This window comes from Venturia canescens, chromosome 3, assembly GCF_019457755.1.
Source record: "Venturia canescens isolate UGA chromosome 3, ASM1945775v1, whole genome shotgun sequence".
Classification (NCBI taxonomy): domain Eukaryota; kingdom Metazoa; phylum Arthropoda; class Insecta; order Hymenoptera; family Ichneumonidae; genus Venturia; species Venturia canescens.
The window spans coordinates 4913117-4938713 of NC_057423.1; the positions used below are offsets into that span (position 1 = coordinate 4913117).

Below are 25597 nucleotides of genomic sequence, written 5' to 3' on the forward strand. Positions count from 1 at the left end.
GTCCCGGGTTGTGACTTCTGGACGGTCTTAAGGGGGCGGAGGGAAGGAGCAAGAGGGAGCATCGCGGCTATCGTCGTCCCTGAGAATCCCTGACCTTTGTTAAATAATTTGCATATTTCCACGTTTTAGTGGGCAATAAATTTCTGCCGCTTAGGCAATCGCGAAAGCGTGGTAGACTCCGACAGGTCGTGGCGGGTGTTTGAGTGAGACGAAACGATCTAGCTCGCTTACGTGTGTCAGTTTCGTCTGTGTGCATGCATGCGTGCGTGTGCGCGTGTGTGTGGGTCGAGAACGAACGACAGTGGGAAGCTGGAGGAGGGCAGTAAAATGAGACGGTTTACTCACCGTGAGCTAATATGCGAATCGGAGCTGCGGAGTATGAGAATAAATATATGACAGCGTTGATATTTGCTCTTGGATTATTACACCTTTATTTATATTCCGATACAAATTATTATATTGTAACGTCGTTCCCTCGAGATTGTTTTTTCGCTTATTTTTTACCTTCGTTTTATGGTATACGATATTCTGGGTTTATTAACCTTATATACAAGTGGACTTGCATATCTGCAATTCCAGCTTTCGATCCAAGCGAATATAGTTGCCGGGCGAATATCAAAGTTTTTAATCTTTTTAATTTTTCGTCTTTTCTATCTCGTTTTATCATCGAGCTAATCGTATAAATTTCCAAGCAACCTCGCGCCCGTGCATGCTTCACACTCGTCGTCTTCGCTCGCCACTTCGAACGAGAAGGGATTGCTCTCAGATCGTATAGCGGTGCCGAGAGGGGGAAGATCTCCCCTGGCCCCTCGGGGACATTATCCTCATACCCACGCGGTGAGCCTCTCACCAGAGCTCTCACTCGACGCTCGCTCGCATACTTTGTATATAGAGTTCGCCACGAGCTTCGGGATTTCGTTTAGCCGCTGCTGCAACTAAATCGACTCTACTAACCGTTCGACGTAAAAACGTCTCCGAGCGAGTTGTCTACGAATAGAACCGGTCTAAATCTCTTTCTTCTTGTGTTATATCCCGTCCGCTTGCGCCCCGCACGGTCGACTCACCAACGAAAAATGCACCAGTACTATCTTCACTTTCCCGACTGCTAAAACGCTTTGAACTTCTTCCAACCGCTCATTTTTGATCCATGCGTTTATGCGAGTTCTCTGGAATCCAACGTTACTCTGCGAACGAGAGAAATTACTTTGGAATATCCGTATATTCATTACAGTCCGGCTTTATGAATTTTCTTTCTTTTTTTTTTCTGATAATGTTTTTCTCCGCTACGCTGATCGATCCCGACCCAATCTGACCCTTGCGCATGTTGAACGCTCCGGCTAAATTAATCGCATGTTCTTAGCTACTTTCTAAAACGATCAATTGAAATAACTCGCAAAGCACTGATTAACCTTTCGACGTATGTGAATTCGAGTCTCTTCGCAACTTTAATCCTACGATCGATTGCATTGATTCGAAACTCGTTAATTAATTAAAATCTCAATAAATTTCACATACTTTGGCATTAGGATCGTGAATGGATGTTGCGTTTTTCTTTAAATATCCCTGAAGCATGAGCCCCAAGCCTATCAAGTAGAACAATAAATAAATATGAATAAAACGAAGATGTGACCAACGGAAAATCAACGAATGACGAATAGCTGGCATTCTAATTGTGTTAAGTGATGTGGGGTTCCTCCCCATCTTCCTTGTTTCCGGCAGGTTCACTTGCCGGCGTCGGGGTCGGGATGGGCGTCCCAGGAATGGGTGTTGGTTGCAGCGGTGCAAATTCGCTCGAGTGGACGGGGCAAGTGACGGTGCGAAAGAAACGCAAGCCGTATTCGAAGTATCAGACGCTCGAGCTCGAGAAGGAATTTCTTTACAACGCTTACGTCTCGAAGCAGAAGCGTTGGGAGCTGGCGCGTACGTTGAATCTTACGGAGCGGCAGGTGAAAATATGGTTTCAAAACCGTCGGATGAAGAACAAAAAGAACAACCAGCGTCAGTCGCAGCAGCAGAACAACAACAATAACAACAACAATAGTAACAACAATAACAACAGTAGCGCAAATAACGCGAATCATCACGGGGCTGGTACGGGGGGTGGAAGTCACCATCATCCGGGTGGTGGGCACGGACCTTCGAGTCACCACGTGCAGGTAGGACAGACGCACCATGCAAATGGCTCGGCCAAGCATCATCAGTGACCCGCAGCTTTCTCTGGGGTCGTTTTCGGCCACCATCCCCATAATCACGGCTCGTCCTCGATTCACGTTGCCGCGGCAGCTGCTGCCGCTGCTTCGGCGACAGGTGGCGCCTCCGTCGGTGCCCACGGGAGTCTCGTTGGTACCTCGAGTCACGTGACTCACGGACTTCACGCGCCGCAGCCGCAGCTCTCGAGTTCCGGACTCGCGGCCATTCACGGCACCGGCTCGAGCAGCGCCACCGCAGGGACTTCGGTCGCTGCTGCAGCCGCTGCTGCCGCTGCTCTACACTCGTATCATCCGCATCACGCGAGCTCCCATCATCACCATCAACTGGGCCACGTCACCCATCAACAGCATCAAACCAGTCACGGCTTAGCGGCTTGAAAAACTCCCGCCGTTTCTTCACCCCGTTTCACTTTCGACAAAATGTCCGGGATTTGTGAAAATCGATGAGAAAATGCCCGCTGCTGGTGATTTGGTCACGTACTAATCTTATTAACGGAGGCACACCCATCCGTTCAACAAAACGGCGGATCCTCTTGCGATGCGATACGAAATTGAGGATATACGGAGGATACGACGAGCCCTCAGATCCCAGAGAAGTTTCATTCTTTTTTAGTCGAACGAAACCGCATATACACACCTACACGAGAACAGGTACATATGGATATATATATGTATTTAACGATACCTCTATAGCGTCGAGTTGGACTCTCTGCATGTGAAACACCTCCAAATGGTGTTTAGCAAAAGTATAATAATTCAATGAAACAGAGCGAGAGGGGGGCGAAGGGGAGGGGGGGAAGAGAGAGAGAGAGAAACAGACAGACTCTTCCGAGTGAGACCTCTTATATAATAGACAATTAATAAATATTGATATCGAATGCTGCATTGGCCGTGGGTCACATATTTGTAGCAACGCGATAAAAGTGTGAATGTGCCTAAAATAATAATGGGAGTATGTGAAATAAAAAGGGATACGTGGATGTGCGAATTGAACGAAGCTAAATGATGAGAGAGTTCGGCTAGCGGAGTTGCGTGCTTGAGTTTTGATGAGGGAGAGTGAGCGAAAGAGAAGACGGATCGTTTTCAGTGCAGTGCAGTGCGCGAAAACCTCCGAGCAATCTGTCCAACCCGTAACTCGATAGTATTCCTCCAGACTTATACATATGTAGTTAAAAAAAAAGAAGAAGAAGATAAATTAATGCGACGTAGTTATCATCGGAAAATGTAAAATTAGTCGATCCTGTTGGAGCCAGTTCTGACTTTGGTATGCGTGAAACAAATTCAAACCTAGAGGATCGACTGGCTCGCGATATTGAGGTGAAATAGCCCGTCACGAGCGGCTACGCAATCTGATGTGGCTGGATATTGATCAGGAGAGAGGAAACAGCAGTGATTGTTGAAACAATTTATAATTCCATATGCGAGTCGATTTGGATTTTCATTACCCTCGAAGCATTTCTATCTGCCAGTTCCTCTCCTTCTCCCCTATTAGTTTCATCCGTTAATTAATTGTAAAATTCCTTTCCTTATTAAGTATCTCCTCGATTAATGTACAGAAAGACTTTTCGACTTTTGCTTATTTATTTTAATGAACGCTCGTCAAAAAGGTAGCGATCTTTCGGATAAATTAATTCGAAAAAATGGAATCGCTCGAATCAAAACTCGGTCCTCGCGCCCCAGAGGGTACCATTGCCCCGGTCGTTGGCCATTTCTCTTCGGAGCAAGACAGCGTGACGAGGAGTTCACGCTTCGACGCTTTGAACAGGCCAGTCCGGAGAAAAGGATCTAAAGAAACGAGACGACGTGGAGAAGGAGAGAGAGAGAGAGAGAGAGAGAAAGAGAAGGGAAAGATACGGAGAAAAGAGAGCAACGAGAGTTGAACGTTGCACAGGAAACTCTCCGATCGCTGTGTTTTTTTTATACATTTATGCACCACTATCCGTCTTGCTGCATTGTTAGTTTCTCTCCCATTCTTTCTCGCTCACTCTTTCTCTTCCTTTATTTCTGTCTGAGGTATACTCGTACTAGAACAATTTGCCTTTTCTCCTTTCTCCCCTGCCTCTCTCCTGGTTATAATAAAGAGACTTGTACTGTTAGAAAATATCGTACAGCTGACGAACTCTGAGCTCGGATACGACCAACGAAATAGCCTTCTCGAATAAACCCCCTTTTTTGTTAGCTCAACGGGATTCTCCTAGTTTAAACCATTTTCAACCCACTTTTCGTCACTATGTTCTCAACATAATACGACTCTGAACTGAATCTAGTCTTACAAAGACTCGAGTATAGCAACCGCGATAATGGGGTTGAAAAAATTCGCGATACAGAGTATTCAAGTCAAAGGGCGGAGGAGCGAACCGTGGCCAAAATCGACATAATTTAGGTCCAAACTCCAAAATTTTCTGTCTGACTATTTTTTCCGTCGTATTCGACCTCATTTTCATTGGCTGATGTCTCAAAAGTTTTATCCTAAGCAATCACGGATAACTACCTTTAGATTATTAATATAACGAACGAAAAATTTACGTTGAAATCTGACGTTATGCGCTGGGGTGAGAAAATCAAAGATGGAATCACTTTGTTCCAAGGGTCAATTGTTGTTTTATAAAATTCCCCATGGACGTTAGTCGTACTCATTCGCATAACAGGATCATTTGAAACCTACGAATCGGTAGTAAAATTTGATGAACTGCTTTTTTTCGAGACTCGTGACGGGTCGTCGATGAAACGATAATTATATGAAATCAATGAAACTTGTACTTAAATCGTTTGAGAAAGATATAAATTTAACGGGTCGAAGCAACAAGTTCGACCCTCTTTTTTTTCTGTAGCAGAAACGAAGGACTCGAGTTTAAATAGTCGGTAGCTCCTTCCCCTCATTTTTCTCATCGAATAGTAATAGTTGAAAAAAAATCGATCGAAATCACGATCATACCGGTGAAATGAAAAAAAGTTAAAAATAATAATCCGAGTTCGCGTTAGTTGGATGGTAACGTCTAGCTATGGAAGAACTTTATAACATCGAAATAATAGACACATGGCGCGAATGAGACGAAGCGAAGAATACCAGTCTGCAAATATACCCAGTGAATAGAATGAATTTCGTTAGACGCGAGCTTTTTGTTTTTTAGAATTCTTTGTTGAAAATTCGATGTTGCTATGAAAAATTAAGTATTTAGGATTCAGTGTCCTTACGAGCATATTTCAAAAAAAATAATGTTTCGACTCCAAAAATAAATATAGTTACGTTTTTAAAAAGAACGAAAATTCAGTTCGAGTCTCGAAACATTGAGAGACGATCCTCGAGTTTATATTCTCGCGTTGCATGTTTTTCTCAATTGTTTCTGTTTCTTTTTTTTTTTTTATACATACGTTTTTTTGTTCATGTGCGTGTATGTCCGTTCGTGGGCGTGAGTCATTGTGAAAATTATGCACACGTGATCCGTGAAACTGGATAAATCGTGTTTTAACGAAATAAAACGAAAAATAAAGGTAAAATTAAGAAAAAAAACTGCTGTATAGTTCCGCCACGATAAATAACCGTTGGTTATATTGTATTATGTAACGCCGATAGATATTATTAATTAATATGCAGTACATAAGTGAAGCATAAATGTGGTAAACCGATGAAAAAAACCGAAGTGCGAGTACGTGAAATGAATTTAAAACAAATAAATAAAATGAAGTAATGAGAAAGAACGTTTTTCGCGAGCCTTACGTCTCCGATTTTGTGCAGTATAGGCCAACGAAAGAGCACAGAAAAAAAGAACACGACCGATGAAAGGCAAAAGATTTAAAGAAAAACCCACAATTGTAATTAGTGATAATTATTATGTCCAGGACAATGTTTAACAAGATTTTAAGGTTATTAAGATTATTAATTATTATTGTGAGCGTCACGTTAATATTATGTTATTGTTTTTATTGTGTGTTGTTTTTGTATGTATCAAGCCTACAATATTATTATCTATATAACGAATGATTGATAATGAAGGTGATGAAAATGATGATGATGATGATGATGATGATAAAAAAAAATGATCCATTCATAAAGGAGACAAAAAACCGTGTTATTAAATGTGTACACCGTCTTGATCCGTTGATAACCGTCTGAAAATAGCAGTCATAGAAACTCCCTGCTGCGACGTTCAATTGCTGAAAACAACGACTAAAAACTCACCGTTTATCCAATTTTCCTCTTTTCACACTCCCAATCTCCTGTCACTTTTCGAAAAATCTCTTAAAAATTGGTCACTCCACCGATATTGAAGAAATCGGAATGAGGTTTGAAAAATAAGACGATTTTTCTTTTCGTAACGAAACGTTTTTAATTATTTCGTAACTCGAAGAATGATTTATGAAACAACATTTCTCAGCTTCAACTTTCAATTTTTGTCAACCTTCGCTCACACCCAGCTATCGTCGATACGTTTCCTTCACAGTTCTTGCCTCGAATTCTAATAATAATTTTTCTAGTAGCTCATAATCTTGTAAATAAATTATATTTCATTGGAAAAAAAAAAAAAAAAAAAATCGCACAATTTACCAACACACATATACACTAAAAGAACGATCAGTCTCGTATCAAAGTGCAATAATAAGGTATGTTTAATTAGTGCCAAAGTAAATGATAAGTGGAGCGGAAACTCCTTTTTTTTATTTCAAGTGATCGGTTAGCGAGTACTTTCATTCTGTAGAGTTTGGTCGAATCCTGGCTAGGAATTCCGATCGAAGTGCTCAGATTTTTCATCGTTCTACTATTTATGAGTTTAGAAAAGAATGATTTTTTTAATTAAAAATAACTAATCACTGCGTTGCATCGAAATAAAGAAAAAATTGAGTTCATAAGAGTAGAAATTTCAATATGTATCTGAAGAGAAAATATATATGAATATTCAGTACGAAGACACTGTCGCACTTTCGGTATTCATAGTAGAAGGAGTACCGGATTATTCTTATCGTTCTCACCATGACTCGTCACGATCTCGATTGAAATGCATCTCGCATCCCTCGTTTGTATTATACGAAAATAATGCTCGAGACCCACGTAGTTTTACTAGTATTTATTTCGTTCGAGATGGACTCGAAAGGGTCTCGTTATTATTCCCATTGAATTGAACGACTTTTTTTGTTTCATTTATTGAACAAAAAGGAAAAACGATGAATCCTAATTCGTATGTAAATATGCAATATCTAATCAGTTACGTCCGAAGACAAGTTGGCATATATATACACGCGGTAATTCGCGATAATCATATAGCATTAGCATGTAACGATCGTTCGTACACGATCGATGTGGATAAAAGCAACTTGTCGAGATAACCCATTCGCAAGAATCATTTCTGAATGCATCTATTTAATTAATGCTGTAAGTTAGACCTATTAAGACTACCAACGTACACCCCACACACACACACACACACACACACACGCACACATACACACAGAAACACACTCGTGTGAATGACACGTTAGACTTTTTCTTCTTTTGATACCGTAGGGAAAAGAGCTCTAGATAAATGACAAATACACGAGAAATGAAGATTACCTAATATTCATTTATTAAGGATCAATAATGAGAAAAGGAAAAGAAATGCAATCGAGCCTATGACTAGCTGTCCGAACATAATGTATGTATAAATGTACGTGTATCTCTGTAAATAAAGGCATATTATCTTATCTAACGTTACAATGTTCCATGATAGCTCGAGCTAAAAGCCTCACAGAGTCGCGCTGCATTGAACGAGTTAAGGTTTCTTCGATATTTCGCCCTTTCGGAAAATCGATTGGGAGTGCGAGACTTAACGAAGAATCGACAAGTTGTCACTCATCATTTTTTCTGCAGCGACGATCCGAGGTGAGGCATTTTATGTTTATATTATTCATACATTCATTCATCTCTACCAATGCATTTCATAAAGTCCTGAAAAAAATGGTGATTAGAATCAGATAGTGAATGAATTAATGATTAAAGTCGTGGCAAAGATCATTTTAAACGATTTTGTTTTTCTCGTTGCTGAACAAAAAATTTAATCGATTACCTCGTTATTCGAAAATACGAACTTTAGCATGATCTCATTTCGAGAAAGTTTAAGAGACCAATTTTCCTCAGAAGTCGTACGACTCGAGACGACGGGGAATTTTGTACGCTTGAAATTTTATTTGATTGGAAGTTTTATGTAAAATATTATACGTTGCTCGATACTTTCTCGTCCAAAGTAGATTTAAAATTTTATTAGTAATACCGGACGAATAGCGAGTCAGTGAGGGCGAAAGGAACATATGAGAATACTAATTCCTGCTTTTCTCTCTTCCTTTCTCAATGATTGTATCCATACAGTGTTTTTTCTTCCTGAACCTCTTTCGATCGTTTCGAAAGCATCATTGACGAGTCGTTTGCGGTAACCATCAGAGAGCGGCGAGAGGAATAAAGAAAGATTTGCTGAAATCAGCCTGGCAACTTAGCTGCTATTTTTTTTCTACTCCTTCCATCAGATCTCAGTTCCATACGATTTTTCTTGATGTAAAAATATTGGAAATAACCGTGAGAAAATTTGAATTCTGATAGTTTGAGTGGAGTCGCTAACGCCAGTGGATCATTTCAATGATCATTTCAATAATTTTAATACAAATGAAAAAAAAAAAAAACAAAAAACGATCTAAATATTTGGGAACGTGATCTCGTTTATTGAAAATATTTCGAAATTTCATTTTCGGAAACTCTGAGATACTGAGAATTCGAATGGTTATAACTGAATAAATCATTTCATTATTGAAATCCGGAAGAGCCTGTTCAACAGAATTTGAACTAGTCTTACGAGATTAGTGAGCCACTCGCTGGTTTTCGATTATCTTTATATTTGAAAAAAGATTGCAGATAAAGGATTTTTGGAATTTTCTCGCGTCTCCCATTTATTTTCAGTTTTAGTACTTATAAAAAAAGCAACTACCATGGAATTAGGTAATCAGAAGGCGCACGGATGTGCGAACCGAAATCAAATGAGGAAAAAAACGTGAACTGGAGGTTGAGATTGGAATACAAAAACAGAAACGATCGGTACGAAAAACTGTAACGTCGTCAAAAGAATTCCGGTTCTTCAGAAAAAATAACAAAATGGCAGTCACTTGTGAATGGTGCCAGGTTAGAGGCCATTTATGACAATTATTAGTTGAAAAATAAATGAAATTTTCACAAAAATTAGCTCAGAATAGATAATGCTACCGAAGTAGCTAATAAATTTTGATATTTTGTACAATATTTAGAACATTAATTCCTCTTGGTCCATTTTACACTCTTTTTGCACGAACGGTTTCTCGTTGGCGTCTGCGTAAATCACCGATTCAGTGTGCCGCGTCATTCGGGCGCGATGAGTGTCCACATTGTTTACAGCATATTATAATGCATACGGCATTATTAATATTATGATGAACTTTTGATACGAAATTCCAGATAAGGTTTTTTGAGTCCTGAAGAATCAGAATTCCACTGGTCTCGAAGGGAGGTTTTTAGGTATCGGAGGATTCCAAGCACATTTAATACCGATGCACGGTAAATTTTTACGTTTTACGAGTTCGAAATAACTTATCGCCTATAAGAATAATAATTACTTTTTGCCAACTTGTCGTTCGTTTAAATATATCACGGTAATTTATACGGTGAACATTACCGTTTAATTCTCTCCGTGCTAATTTTTGACAGTGGAGTGCGTTAGAAAAAACAATAACAAAAATATTGAGGCTTGAAACGGACACGAAACGGTTTCTGATTCTTGACACAAAAAAAAGTAACGGTCGAGAGTGTGCTTGGGTCAACTCTTCCCTGGCGATTCATCCCCGATGGTGACCCTCAATAGGATAGCAAAAAAAATTGGGAAAGCGGGCCAGTAACTTTCTAATTCATTTTTCGTCTTTCGTGAGTTTCTCGTTAGTCTCTTCGAAACTCGTCTCGTGGTCAGTGGGCAAAAATCGGGGTGTCAAATGTTCAAAAGTGTTTCGAAGTTTAGCAGCCTTAAAAATTGTTCGAAATAACGTAACAAAAAGTGTGCCTTTGAACTCGAAAAGGCTTCACAAAGTTGAAGATTACAAAAACAGAATTGTGTCGTAGCTTGAGAAAATTTGGCTCGTGAAAAGCAAATAACAAAAGAACCGGATAAAAATAGAAAATTAAAAGACCGCGTCGAGAAATTTTCCCCAGGCTACGAATTCAAATTGAAAAATCGCCACGAAAGACGCTGAAATTCTAATTAACCGTCTCCTTTTATTTGTATATTTTTACCGCCCAGCGATCGTCAGCGCAGGCTAATTAGAGTGTCAAATATAAGGATTGGGGGTGTTTCGCAAAGTATAAGAAACGCAATGTTCGACGAATCTAACGGTCCAATAAGAGTTTCTGAAATTCAAGAAACTTTTCTATCCCATTCCAAGAAAAATTTCCGCCCCCGTAACAATCTTTGCTTCGCGATCGCTGCACATATACCATCACTTTTATTCTCTATTTTCCTGTCTATATATCGAGTCCGAATATAGATTAAAGCCGTTGGTAACATTGAGGAACGAAGACAAGCGGAGCAAATGCAAACAAAGCTCTATCCACTGGATAAACTCATGTACGTTCGTGACGTATATGTGTACCGGGTAAACGCAAACAAGTTTACCGGATGAGCGTAGAAAGCCTATATAACTCTGGGATCGTTCGTTCTGCTTCTATCTCTCTTTCGTTATTTCCCGTCCGGCAGATTGAATTTCGTCTAGAAGTTCGCTCGGACTGGATGAACCCGACGGGGGTGGTTGGCCAGTTCTCTCTCTGAGCGATGGAAGAATTTGCCGGACCCGCCCGATGAGGGTTGCGCAGAGGGCAAATGGAGGGTTGGTGCTACGTACTATAAACTCCTCCGCGTTCATCTATACTTGTATAGATGCTTCTATCAACCGCCGACAATGGAAAGGTCGGCTTTAGATTCGTCTCGGTTCTCCTTGATGCGATGAATTTTTCAACATCGGCCTTTATCCCTCTCAGTTCGTATACGAACGTCTGGCTCGCTGCAAAACAGCGAATGGTCGAGTGAGAGGGCAAGATAAAAGCAAACCGAGTGAAACGTAGCGAACCGTATACTCCTGCCGGATTACGCCGGTTTCCAGTCCTCTTCCCTCGATATGGACTCTTTCTCTCTCTATCTAAAGCTATACAGTTAGGTACTACGCGTTTTTGGAACAGTCAAAACGGATCGTTTGCTTTTATTTAAGCTGCTGGACCGTTTCGTCCGTTCTCCCGTTGTATTTGCACCGGTAAATGGATCTACACATACACACACACATATTTCCATACGTTCATACGATCACCTTCGCGAGAAGTCTTTGTACATTTTCCACTCAATTTTGAGCACACAAATTTGCGGGTGACGAATTTTGTAATGCAAATTATTTCTTTCGATAATCCAAAGGATGAATTTTCATAATTCGAGTTTCTTTTTGGTTCCCCCATTTGGCTTGACAGCAGTCGTGACAAAATTTCATTCGGAATACCCACGTCCGACCACTAATTCTGCAACTTTTTATCACGAGGCACCTTTTCTTCTCACATTGACGCAGCCAGCCGCATGTGCAATAATGCGTACATTACTTGTGTGAATTCGAGCGTTGTTCTTCCATGCATAATTTTTTTCCCCGCGAAGGCATTCTCGCACGCAGAAAAAATACGAGGTGAATCGTGATGACTTTGTGTCCGTGTATAAAAAGAATAATGCATGTGGAGCTTCGCAAATTTAGGTATAGTCGGTAGGGCAATTCCATTAGGCGGCGGACGGCCAAGAGAGCCAACGTTAAGAGAGAAACGAGAGGTAAAAGAGGGTTGGGGCGGCGGGGCAGGAGAGAGAACTATCCAAGAGCTCGAATCACATTCGCCGACGTGAGCCAGGCACCGAATTGAGACGTCGACGAGAATGAGAGACAGCTGTACAGATATACGCGTGGTACGCGTTGAAGAAATGCGCGACGAGGGGTGAAATCGGGAAGGGGTGTGTTATAGTGTACGAAGAAAGACGGGATTGCAGCCCTCTTTCGCAAATTGCGAGTTTGCGCACAGAGCTTCGGGCTCTTTCACCGCGATACTTTCTACCTTCGTATCAAAATGAACGAATGTTAATAAATTTCAACCAAGTTTTCCAGACTAAATTTCATGCCCGATATTTTTCTGATGAAATTCTTCAAATTCTTATTTTTCGGTAACTCCTCGCGTTGGTGGCTATATTTATTTTGATTACCGGACCGATTACCACCTCGTTGAGGCAAAAAATCGGTACAAAGTTACTGCGTCTTTCGTCACGAACACAAATTCTCGAATTTTAGTGTAATTTTTTGGCTGCTCCAACCTGCATATTTATGTGAAATATTACCAGCTCTGATTCCCCTCCGCCGGGCCTGCGGAGGACATTTTTTGTTCCTTACGAATTCCCGGGGAGGCTGGTGTAAAAATAATGCATTCGGCCCCGCTGTCACGTCTTTTAATGCTTTTAACGCCCCCGCTATTTATACCGCGTATATTCATAAATATACTCAGGATTTCAGTATATTTTATTAACGCTTGTTCCGATCCATAAAATGTAACGAGCCGAAACGAAAAGATACCTTGAAGAGGACTCGGTGTCTGTCAGACACGAAAAAACGTTCACACTGATGGAATAGAAAGCAAATTTCTAATCCCAGACATTGTCAAGTCACAAAAGTTGGAGTTACGAATCATCGCTGGGGAAAAAATTTATCGAAACGAAAAAAATGAAGTCGGATTAACCTTGTTTGGGAAAAAGTGAACATTTTTATTACCATGAATATGAGAATCGGAAGAATTTTATTTTCTCGTGTCTCGAGAAAAAAAAATTCATTGACATTCGTATTCGAATCATCAATTACAATGTATTCGAGTAGTAAACATTTTATTCGATATCGACTGAAATTTTATCGCACACATCAACGAGTCGAATCGATTTTTTTCAAAGTGTATGCCGGAGTCCGAGTCGAATTATGGACGGTGGTTGGTACTCGAGGGACAAAGAGACATCTTCATCATCTTTGCCCCTCTGGGAGGATAAAAAAAAGTCATCGGAAGACATTCCGCCGTGCTTCTTGGTCTCCGTCTTCTCGTCTCCTCCTTTTTTCCCTCTTCATTTTGCGATCTCATCCAAAAGCTCTCATTTGCCACACGAGCGTGTGGGTTCTCTATTCTTAGAAATCGTCCTCCACTCACGCAACAAAATACTCGTATTTACAATGTTGATGGTCACAGAGGCGTTTAAAATTTAAACCCTAATATACTGACGGGTCTCATCTCTCGGCCGTCCTCTCCGGGGCCTTCATTTGCTCCTCGCTTCTTGGACAACGAACAAATTCAGCTTGCGCCTCCGTCCGCAACACGAACTCGCACACAAATTTCCTTACGTATTATTTGCAAGAATGTATTTGAGTATTTAATACGTTTCGGGGCATAAATTGAGGAGTATATGGGGCATTATGAGGGAAGTAGGAGGAGCGAGAGGAGCGCTTCGCGACGAGGATTCCCAGTCGCGCAGGGTGAATTCTATAGGTAAAGGAGAAAGAGAGTAAGAAAAAGGAGGAGAAAAAAAATTAGCAGAACGAAATATATATGAAACGAGAATAAAGATGCGAGTGGAAAAGAGGGAGAAATGGTTATCGGACCGCCTGTGGGATTTTTCGATGTCGTGGACTCTCGAATCTGGCGAGTCTCTGTGTGTAAAAGTACGTGCGTGCACGTGTATTCGCGGCCATTCGTGACGCCGAACAGTCGGACATTTCGTGTCTCCTTCGACAAAAGTATTCATTTGTAAATATATATAAGAATCTATATGGTTAAAGACAGTGAAAAAAACGACAGTTATCGAGAGTCGCGGTCGAAGAAATGAGAAAAAAGGTTACACCCTCGCACGGAGATGTTGCTCCAAAGTTCCCTGAATCCGTTCCGATTTATATTCCTTTTCTTCGACCAAAGAGCCTCCATTTCCCTCGCTCCGTCCTCTCCATCTCTCTACCCCTTCCCACTCCTTAATAAGTATGTATTAGCTTGTATCTCGTGTCTTCGGGAGATACGCTTTTTTTCTTTCACTCCAAATGAGAAAGGAATTCTTCGCTTTTTGACTGAGTCGCGATGGCGGCGAGTCTTTATGCTTTTCGCCGTCAAAACTCTTCATTTCTTATCGAATTCACGCGCGGTGAATATCAAACTTATCCAGCCTGTTTCATTTCATTTGCAATTAAATGCGAAACGTTAAGTTCTCGGCGAGATGCAAAGTGTACAATTCCTATAAATTACAATGTACAACTATATTCCGATTCATTTGGCAATTTGAATATTTGAATATATTTCTAGACGGAGATCAAATTCTTCGAGTTTGAATAAATTCGTTTCTACCCCCACTCGGAGTAAGAGAAGAAAATCAACAGCGAAATTTCGTTTGAAAAATTGCGTTTCTCATTACCGCCATCTTGTTCCCACGAACGGTGTTCAATCGCCGATGACGCGAATCGAACGCGGCGTTGATTGTGTGATTTCTGTGAAAAAAAAAAAACAATCAGAAAAAATTGAAACTTTTTTCTCTTACTTTCTTGATGAAAATGAAAAGCCGATCGAATATCGAATCGTTCGGAGCTTCGACGTTTTGCTTCGATTCATTCGAGCTCTCGCGTTGTTTACATCGAGCCGGACATTTAGCTTTTTTTTTTTAATTCCTGACTCGGGTGAGCGATCGCTTTAATAAACTGTCCGCATCCTTGCGCTTATGTAAAAGAAGGAACGTTGCGTTTCGGCAAATAAAATCATGCTCGAGTTGTTCTCCGGGGCGATATGAGAAAGCAGTTGATCTCAGAGAAATAAGTCGCAGTAAAATAGTGGAAACCGACGGTCTAGGATCATCTCGTTGAACGATCATTTAGTCAAATTGCCGGAGCGTGAAACAAGTCGAGGTTTTAAGTAAACGACGACGAGAAAAAGAGCAAAAGAGAGCGCGCAGCGAAGGGCTTGTCGGAGTGAGGAACGTCACGGTGCTTGAATCCAAGTACAATTACATGCTGCACTCGAGCATTTTCATCAAACAGAAATTCCAAATTCCGTATTATCGAGCAATTTGTTAATAAATAAACAATTTTAATGCGATAGCGATTGATCGGCCGAAAATAGCCGATTGTCATAAGAATTTATAAGGAAAAATGATGCTGCGTCAGAAAGTGCTTTAACGATCACATATTTCTTTGAGCTTCGTATCGAGAAATTTTCCAAATGGTCCATTCAAGATACAATTGCAGCATCCACGCGGTGGAGCGTTCGTAAAGAAATGTGTGCGTTGCAGTTTCTCTTCTTTGGCAGAGCTTCGTGAAAAGTTGTTGCACCTTTGCGATCGGAGGGCGCCACTGGACAGCGTCGATTCTTCGCCGGATGTGTGTATATATACGAAGGTACCTTTCTCAATAAAACTTTCACCCATCCCGCGACGTACAGCAAAGCCCCTCTTATACCCATGCATGCTCTTTTTCTCCTCTCGCGCCATTCCGTCCGGTTTTTTTCCCTCGATCGAGGGGGGAGCGGGATGAAGCAACGCGCGTGGAAAGCTCCCCATCCAAGGAGAAGGGAGAACTGGAAAAGGTGGAGGGAGGGTGAGAAAAGGGTGGATACACTCATGTATAGGAATGGCATAAGCATCGACCCCCTAGAACCCTTTTAGCGTTGGAGACGAACTCGACCCTCCCTTCCTATTCACTCGCAACTCTTCAACGTTATAGCAGTTAAAATAGTGCGCCTGAAACTTACACCCTTAACAGGTTCAGTCCCATAACTTTTGTAGGCGAATGAAAAATCAAGAAAGTCATTCGGTAATTGAACATCGTTTGAAAAATGAAAAATTTTCTTCATCATCGGTCATCAGCTATAGGAAGAAAACAACGATTAAGAGAGTAGTGAATCGTCTCTCCTCGTGTAACGCGCATATTTCGTTGACAATACACGTTGAAGTAAGTATACGCAAGCGAAGTGCGAGAGGGTTGGAAACGGAGCTGGAGGGACAAAGAAGTGTAGAAAGTTCGGGTGGCGGTGGTAGCAGAAGGTTATAGTGTGGCGAGAAGAGGGAGGAATAAATGGATGCTGTGACTGCACCAACGAAGGATTGTGGCAGTGGTGAAGCAAGAGGGGAAGTGGCGAGCGGAAGTAAGGGCGCGGCATGGGGACTCTGTTATAGAGATTGGCGATTGATGCTGGCGTATACGCGGGGAATAATAAATGTGTGTATAGGGAATGTTGGCAAGCAAAAGGGCAAGAAGGAGATGATGTTGCGTGTAAAATCGATTGAATAATGCTCTCCGAGATACGACCTTTAATATTCGGCGATCATTCGATATACTGGTACACGCGAAAAGCGCGATCGCGCAAAGCGTAACGCGGTGGTGCTCGCGCGTACCCTGGCATCGATGTAAAGCTGAACGAGAGGGAGAAAGAGAAAGAGAGGGAAGGAGAGAGAGGACGATGAGAGAACGAAGTAGTAAAGGAAGAGGAAGAGGAGGAGGCGGAGGTGGAGGAGGAGAAGAGGGTGTTCGCAAAGTGTCCCTAAAACTTTTACAATCGCTCGCTCGGCTCGCTCGGTTCGCCCGGCTCGTCGGTCTCTCCGCAGCTAGAGGGCTATGCTTGATGGCGTATCTTCCAATGTGAGTTGCCCATAATACTAAGATGTACGGCTGCGCCGGTAGGGGTCCGTTCCCGACGCCGCCAACGCCGCCACCACCACCTCCTCGTTCCTCGTTCCGTTCGTTCGTTCGTTCGTTTGCACCGCTCGCATCTCGTTTCGTTCTCTCGTTCACCCGGGTTCTTTCCATCATCTTGATACCGACGTATTTCTATTTGTATTATTCGTCAATCGGAAATCTCGAAATCCGCGGAGTCGCGTGACACCCGAGCGTTTCCGCCGAAAGTTTTAAACTCACGGGCAAACTTCGAGGGAGAGGGAGAGAAGAGGGCACGATGGCGCAATCACAGGGACCACGGAAGTAACGAGTCCTAAAACGTTTGAAGAGGCGAGCAAGGAACGCAGCTCCAGAGTGATTAGCCTTTTTTTCACGAGTTCGAGAGTTCACTCATTGCAATCGCGATGGACCGCTGCTATCGCAGTCGTTACGTTAATAACGTCACATTCGTTTCGCGAAAAAAGAATTCTCCTGGGGATGACATGAGGGCGCGCGTGGCCTCGAGCTTTCTCTCTTCATCTCTCTCCGTCTTCCTCGCTCTCTCGGGTTTCGTGTGGCTGCCGGCTCTGCCGCTGCTGCCGCCGCCACTCGCCAATCCATCGAGTCTAGTCAACCATTGGTGGCCGTGTCATGGCCGCCCGGAGATATCTCTCTGTGCTCTCGTAGCTCGGGCCGGTTTTCTTCCGAGTCTCAGCATCTTTGCGACAACGCGATACTCGGTGATTGCTCCGGTATCAATAACGGAAAAAAAAAAACGGAGCAACACGCGCGCGCACGAATATAAGCACAGTTCGACGAAGTCTTTCCTCTGGATTGCGGCAAAACGTAAGGAAATTCGAGAGCAAATAACTAAACACGCCGAGGAAAACAATGCTTATGAGCTCAGTGTTTATTCGGAAACTTCTTGACACACGAAACGATCGTTACTCACTGAAGAGCTCTTAAATCGCGGGATCGGAGCCACTTATTCGTCGTACATGTGCCTTTTGCACCGGGGCTATCCCCCCCTCGGACGTTTGCACGTGTTCATTCGCGGCTATCATTAGTGTGCGTGCGTCTGTGTATACCAACACGACGAATGAAATCGAGGCTGCTAATGCGAGTGTCTCGTACCCACACAAGTTCGTATCTCGCCTTACCGACGACGACGTGCTTTCTTTCTTCTCGTGTCACGCTATTCCGCTACTTGACGATTCAACGTGACATCCAGATACACTGACGCACACACGCACCCATACACGCGTCCCTTCACTCGTCTTCATTCAAACACCGCTAACACATTTTCGAACGGTAGTTACGGTGGGGGTTTAATGGAAAGTCTCTCGTTGCCTTTTGTTGCTACTGAAAATGGCGTATCTCGCCTACTAATACGTTTTCACGAGCGTGTCAATGCTCGCCGCGCGGTCCCATCTTTTTTCCACCCGTCACTCTCAGTCACCGCGCGCGATCGCGACTGACGTTTTTTCTTTTCTGTCTCCTCGTTTCGAGTCATGTTGATCCGGCCTGCTCGCTTACCTCGTCCTTCGCCCGTGCTTTCACTCTCTCAAACTTCTTTATTATTTCAATTTTTCGCCTTTTTCAGTTCCGTGATACTTTATCGTGTGCTGTGTGCGCGAGTTTCAGTTCTAAGGAAAGTGCCGTGAAAACAAAAACGATGACGACCGACAAGGAAAATCGATGACGAGCAACGAGGATGGCGGCTCTCCGATGACTGACACAACAGCCGGTTCGCCGGTGAGTAAAGTTCCCCTTCACATTTTAAATTGCCTCAAGTTCTTCGCCTTATTTTTTCTCTCTTTTTATTCTCATTCTATTTTCCTGACTCTTCAAATCCTCCGGAATATCATTGTCTTTGGTACTGTATTTTGGTGTGCAAACGCGAGCCAGCGCTCGTTTACGAAAAATGCACTTGTCACGAGTCGCTGCCGCAACTCTAGATTTACTACTCATAGACATACTACTTTATGGAAATCATTCCTCAATTACGAGCGTTCGAAAAGTAGCCCGACGATTCCTCGGATGCTGACTCATGAATTATTCATCGTCGAATGACGAAGAATTGTTTTCCACTTGACCGAAAACTTGTGAAAAAAGCGAACTTCTATAAACTTTTTTGCGGACGACCTTTTTCATCCTTCATTTTTATTCGTAATTCGTTCAAGTAAAGGCATATAGGAAAAATGAGCAGTGTGAAGGCTCGTCGCGATAAAAAGTGATTTGAAAAGAGAGAAATTAGTCGAGAGGGACGGAGAACGGTGGTCGCGGGTTCTACAGCTATTAGACTCGATCCGCGCGTGTGTATTTATGTGTACGCTTCAACTTAGATTAGAGGAAATCATGGATGGAGCAACAGGAGGGTGAATACTTGGATCGAGAATCGAGAAGCAGAGAGAGAGAGAGAGAGGGAGAGAGAACAGAGCTTTGCTCCGGAAAGCTGTGAGTATCCTTAACGCAAGAAGAGGGAGATATCCGGACGGACAGGGCGGATCACTTTGATTATTGCTCCTTGGGTTAGGTTAGTAATTTTCTCCATCTCGCTCTTCCTCTCCTCGAACGTGTAGCCTATCGCGGGACTAGCAAAATTAGCAGCTATAATTGTCTTAGAGGATAAGAAGGAGTTACTTCAATCATCAATTTCACACATGCGATCGCTTCGTTTGAAACGCGAGAGAAAAATCAGCAAAATCATGAAAGATGCATGTGGTAAAGGACTGATGCTCGTATGCAGCGGAGATAAAAACAATTAGCAATAATTCCTTGCAGTGGAACAAGGATTCTGTCTGACCGAGAAATCGTACAACGAAGAGTAAAATCCCGCTTCTGTCCATGGGGAAATATTGCTCATTATTTTTCCGTGCTTCATTAGCGGCGGGAAGTTTCAAGGTTAACGAAGGTCACCGATTATTTTTTAGGCCAAACGGTGCTTCTTCCGTTGCTGCCAGTGTCGCGAGATTGCCCGCGGAGATAAAAGAGAGACAACGAGTCGGAGTCTCGGTTGGCAAATTTAAAAATGAAGAGCGTCTCTCTAATTGGACCCCCGGGAATAACGTCGCGACGGTTTTCGCCTCGTTTCGCGTATGTTGTTCGCATGGAAGAACGCCCGTTGGATAATTGATTAGTGTCTTTTTTTTAGGAGAAAAAGGGATAAAACAGATACAAAAGATATAATAAGAGTTGAAGAAAAATCCCATTGAATTTAGCACGGACGAAATGGTGAGAATCGAGCGCCGGGCGAGGCTCCAAAACCCCGTGGAGTTTCCCCGTCGAGTCTCGCCGTGTGTTTCTTGCTTGTGGAGGGGATCCTTCGCGATCGATTGGTCCGTAGCTCGTAAAAAGTCCTGGGCCGCCCATCGTCGAGACGTCGACTTCAACATCGACACTTATACAGAGATAACTTTTCTCGTATGGACAGACGCGAGTCCGCGTGTATTTGTGTTGCCTACCATCGCCATGCTTTTTTCTTTTCGTCCAAGCTCCCGTTTCTTTCTTACTTATTTCTTATTTTTCTCCCATCTCGCGAATCCAATGTCGGAAAATATGCTCCCGTTTTTTAATCCACAATCTTCATTTATCGATAAATCGCGATGAAAAATCTTTCACTAAAACTCACGATTACCCCGGGCGCTACGGATCGCTTTTAAAGTTATTTTCATTCGGGGACGTTCCAGCTCGGATTATTTATTCAACGCTCTTAACTTCAGTAATGAAAGTTGCGGATGAAGAATCAATTGCTTATCGCTTTTTATGCAGAACTCAATTTTACGCTGTAAAGCGATCGTTAAATCTTCGAATAATAATAAATTATCGACGAACCCTAAACTCCTGCTTTATCTGTAGAATTATTATTTCTGTTCCACATCCTTCGTTCATTAATTTGGGTGTTTGAGACGTGAAATTTTTTGCATTTTCCTTGCCAATACCACTGGAATCAAATTTAATTCATTTAACAACGTTTCGCGTCGATTCGTCTCGCGATTAAGTTGCTTCAAATTATATTTGTACATTGTAGCGACCTTTTTGATGAATTAGGAACGATTTTTTTTCATCAATTTCGTAAATAGTGAGGTTTGAAATTGGTTATGAAATTTGAAACGGAAACACCTACTAAATCTCGTCTTACAGTCGCATGTTTCGAGGTAAACGGTCGAGCGCGATTGTGCCATTTGATTGAGCGATAATGGAAGTGCATGGTTGTAGGTAAATTCAGTTGAAAGTATGAGCCCGATAATACGTTTTAAGAAATTTCTCGAAGCAAAAATTCTTAGCTCCTGTGCCCTATTTTTTCGAAACAAATCGCACAGACGATTTTCGATCGAGAGACACATTTAGAAAAAGTGTAAAAGAAACGAGACAAAAAACAGTGAACCGGCAGCCGCATCTGCCGGAGACTTGGGCAATTCAAACGTGTCCGCTTTCTCTTGGTCCTTATCCACTTTCTCTTTGCGTGCGGTTCACCAAAAGGATCTGAAGATTTTTTTTCATCCCCTAGTTCGAGTCCGAGTAACGCCGGTGCACCGACATTTGTACGAGCAACTTTCACTTCTCGCTCGGGATAGTGTAGCCGAAAGGGCTCAATTTTTTTGCATGGTTTTCTCGGAGGACGGTGCTCGTCGCGCGGGTCTCTCTTGCTACGAGGGGCTCTGCCCCAATTTTCAAAATTCCATGTAATTTTCCATAGGCTCTATTTCAAAGCCTAAGCAAAATGTTTTCTTCCACGCTGGCTAAAACTTTCTCTTCGTCGATGAGGGATGTTGGCCTCGCACGTCGACCTTCGCTCTTCATGCATGCCCGAGCCATTTTTTTGCCTCGCATTTCCGAGAGCCCAAAAGCACGACCGTGTCGTTACAGCTATACGGACTTGGAACTAGCGAAAGTAGGTCGAGTATTGAATTTTTTTTTCCTATGGAACGTAAGAACTGTGTAGGTTCGGCTAATGTATTCAGGGTTCTCGAGCGAGAACAGTGTATTCCTACGAAACGAGCGCTGCTAGAACTATCGACGAGATTACGGGGTCAAGAGATTTTTGTTATAACTTTCGAAAAAAATATTTGAAACTCGAGTGTTGTATGGAATATCCACGAGAGAGTCGGAAGATATTTGTTTCGTGGCTCGTCCGCATCAGCGATAATTTTCAACTCTGCACCGTAAGATAATACAGTCCTGTCACCCGGACCGGAAATTTATGCTCCTCTCAGCAGTCGTGTGGTCCATACGGTGTTGCTTAGATGCTCAGATAAACTAATGTACTTGCTACCATGGTACGCGCGTATTTGGAAAAGGGCCAAGCCCAAACAATCGCAAACGTTATCCCCGTGTGACGAGCGTTTCTCGTTGGGTGTGTGCGAAAAAGTGTTAAATATCGCTTAATATTTCTCTGCATATGGTTTACGAAAGGAATCGCCCCGCGACGTCGTTTAACTGTTCGTGAAATACTAATCTATAAATTAACGGCAATAATCTCTCACTGCCGTAGACTTATCTCATGAGAATGAGCTCGGGGGAGCGTTATATGGCGTCTATGCGTCCATCACTCTGCCTCTCCAGTCCTCGTTATCTATCCTACTAGATGAAATAGTACGCAAAGATAACAAACGAGCGTGTGCCACGTTCGAGCTTTGATTTACAGCGATTTTCTCCTCTCGTAGTTTGCCTTCTGAGTACATTCCATCCTCTCTTTCTGCCTGCGTTCCACCGCCACTTTTCTTGTTAATTTATCAATATAGAATTGCCAGAAGCTCGATTAGCTTTCTGAGAATCCTCGAGCGAGATTCTGCACGTTTTCCTCGTCTCGCCTAACGACGATTTCTATCGATACTTCGTGCGTTCAGTTTATATTATCGGAGACTGAAAATCTCGATTTTTATCGATTGAAAAGGAATTTTTCATTTTATCACGATAAAAATAGTTACAACCACTTTCTAGCTCGACTTATCAGACGCAATCGTGTAAAATATATTAACATGAGAGTAGGTTATAATTAACGGAGCGTAACGCTCCAAGTACTTATGATCGGTAGTGATTTTATATGGCAAAGTTCACTGATTTCATGTAAATTCCATACGAGTTTTTTTTTTTCATAAGATTATGATACTACCAGTAAACTGCTTGCACGGTGTCAGCTCCTCCGAAGTTCAAACGCATATTCTTTTTTATTTATATAATCATTTTTGTGTGCACCTGTGTTCATTTATTATTTACTGGACAATATGAAATATTTACAGTGCAGAATATCCAATTTTTTATATCCTTTTAATTCGAAGACTGTCAAAAAATAGAGAGTAACCGAAAAAAATTGCAGAAACATCTCAACTTTGTGGCTCAGAGAGATGTTTTTTTCTCTTACCATCGAAGATATTCGTATTGAGAATTCTAATGAGTTCCCCTGAACGTACTGTATACGCGAGTGACTCGTTTCGTAAGCGGTAGCCCATCAGATCAGTTTTTTGCTACTTGTACCTGGTGCCAATTGAGATGGAATCGGGTGTTTCGACTGGCAACACACTTTTTGTGTATATGAAGGATTTTCAAACCCGGTTGCAAGGCTCGTTGAAGGGTCAGCGGTATTAGTATCCCGCCGTTAATTATAGACTCTCGCGTGGGAGGCGAAGGGCGAAAAAATAATGACGCGTTTCTCAAGCAAAGAGCATCCTGGGGTTCTTGGAAGAAATATTTCCACACGAAGGCCATGGATTTGGGATGTAAATGAATTCCATGTGCATCGGAGTGGTCATTGAGCACGATGAGAGGCCGGATGAAGGACTACCGATGGTCCTTTATGACCTTCTTTTCTTCGAGGAGTTTGCTGCGTTGAAAAAAAAAAGTAGAAAAATATTTTTTTTTTTTCACATGCCCATGAATTCGTTGAAAGCTCAATATCGCATTTACTCGAGCTCTCGAGGCCTCTTACAAAGTATATAAATGGCGATGATCTGTAGGTACAAATAACAAAGGGAGATTCGAGAGAGTCGCACCGCGACGTATATATGGCTTGGGAGGAACGTGCTCTTCTTGCATAGCCTCTCATGCATGCCGTTCCCACTCGATATCACTCGCTCGAGATTCACATTCGTCGGCCACACCAATGAGCGCTCGGAGGGTTGTAACGGTTGACTCTACCGGGTTTTATGACGTATTTCATCTCGGAGGCTGGAACGAGAGTCGCACGCAAACACACATACGCCGAATATATATTTTCTGTAACGTGGATGCGGCGCGAGTAACACGCACGCACACAACTCTCGCAGAGGGAAAACCGATACGTGGAGTGACCAAGATGTATATGAACCAAATGTGTTTTGTCAGAGTTAGGGTCAGAAGTCGAAGACGCAGGCGCAGTGACGTTCGCGAGGTTCACGAAGCACATGGTCCTTCTTCGAGCACGACCCCGGTGCATTTTAATCTCGTGTAATAATTGATCTACGACAAAATCATTGTTTTTGGTGACCTTGTTACGAAGTTGGATGTGGAGAGGACTCTCGTAGTGTTCGCTCGGCATAAAAACCGTTGGAGCAATCGCCGTTTTGTTCGGATCCCCCGAATCTCTCGATTCCTTAACACGAACGCGCCGCGCTTCCTTATCCATCATATCCCGCGTACGTAGACATCAACGTCGAAGAAGAGAGGGATACAGGATCCAGCAGGGCTTGTAACGTTACTACCCACCGGGACGCTGGGTGCGAAACCACCCCCTTCCGCTCGGCGGAGCTGCTGCTGGTTCTACGTCGAGGGGGTTGATTCTGGTGGCTGCAGTCCTGACCTACGGCTCGACCGATACCGTCTGCGGTCTCCCTTTCTCGAATCTTTCGGCCTATCTTACCCTTCGAACAGTTTCACTCGTGGTCCTCGCCAGTTACAGCTGTCTGGAAAGATCGACGCCATTTATGGCGACAATCGTCTTTTCTTGTGCCGGAGTTGGAGTTAAGTGACTCGCGTTTACGTTGTGACCTTAAAAACTTCATTTATCATTCCCGCTGGTTGCAAGGAGGAGCAACGCATAAGAATGGAAAATTAGAAGAAACAAAAGGCGCAGGATGTTCGCGGTGAGTGTCTGATCAACGATATCAGTTCGCGGATGTATTCGGTGCTAGTAAAGGAAGAAAAACAAGGGTTACAAAACGTCAGTGGTGTTGCGGGAGTCTCGTGACTGATTGAAATTCTCACACATGTGATGACGACGATGAGATTGCGTACAGGGTTGCGTGCTGGTTCCACTAGAGTGCGGTACATGGTCTGTGCCTCCATCGATCCACCTTTTGTTGCTTTACGTTTATTTTGTTCCCCGTCATTCGTCTTCTCTACAGCGGTGAGTTTTTGTCTTATACAAACGCCCCGTACACACTTGACACGCCGCGCTAATGCTAATTGTATTCTCTCACGAAGCTTTGCTGTGTGCATCTCGAGCGAGACAGTCCTGGGGAGCCACGAAATCAAAGATCAAACGAGACATTGAGTGGTCATAGTGAAGAATTAACTTTGGTTTTTCACTCTGAACATGCTCCCCCGCGTGAGCGATCCTCGTAGAAAATAATTTTGTGAAAATTGTCCCGCCTACCGCGGGGCCTGAGGTCCGAGAACGTCGTCGGTACCACGTGAAATCAGCTTGTTTCGTAAATGATCCCGAGTTCCGTATAATGTACCCGAAGAATCAGGCAGAC

The 25597-nt window shown here is 42.8% G+C and overlaps 2 protein-coding genes across 5 annotated transcripts in view; both read left to right on the forward strand.

Annotated features, from left to right (window-relative positions):
• The window catches only part of Abd-B (Abdominal B), an 85595-nt gene extending 78824 nt beyond the window's left edge, over positions 1-6771 (forward strand). For 3 of the 4 annotated variants that reach the window (XM_043414221.1, XM_043414220.1, XM_043414223.1), the window contains one exon: positions 1681-6771. In XM_043414221.1, coding sequence (XP_043270156.1) covers positions 1681-2204 — 524 coding nt within the window. In that variant the 3' untranslated portion in view covers positions 2205-6771. The remainder of the gene's footprint in view (positions 1-1680) is intronic. The other variant, XM_043414224.1, reaches the window with a different exon arrangement.
• Positions 6772-16593: 9822 nt separating this feature from the next.
• LOC122407957 (uncharacterized) overlaps positions 16594-25597 on the forward strand; it is a 291189-nt gene continuing 282185 nt past the window's right edge. Inside the window, exons 1-2 of the mRNA XM_043414446.1 lie at positions 16594-17297; positions 18526-18677. Of these exons, the coding sequence (XP_043270381.1) occupies positions 18621-18677 (57 nt within the window). The 5' untranslated portion in view covers positions 16594-17297; positions 18526-18620. The remainder of the gene's footprint in view (positions 17298-18525; positions 18678-25597) is intronic.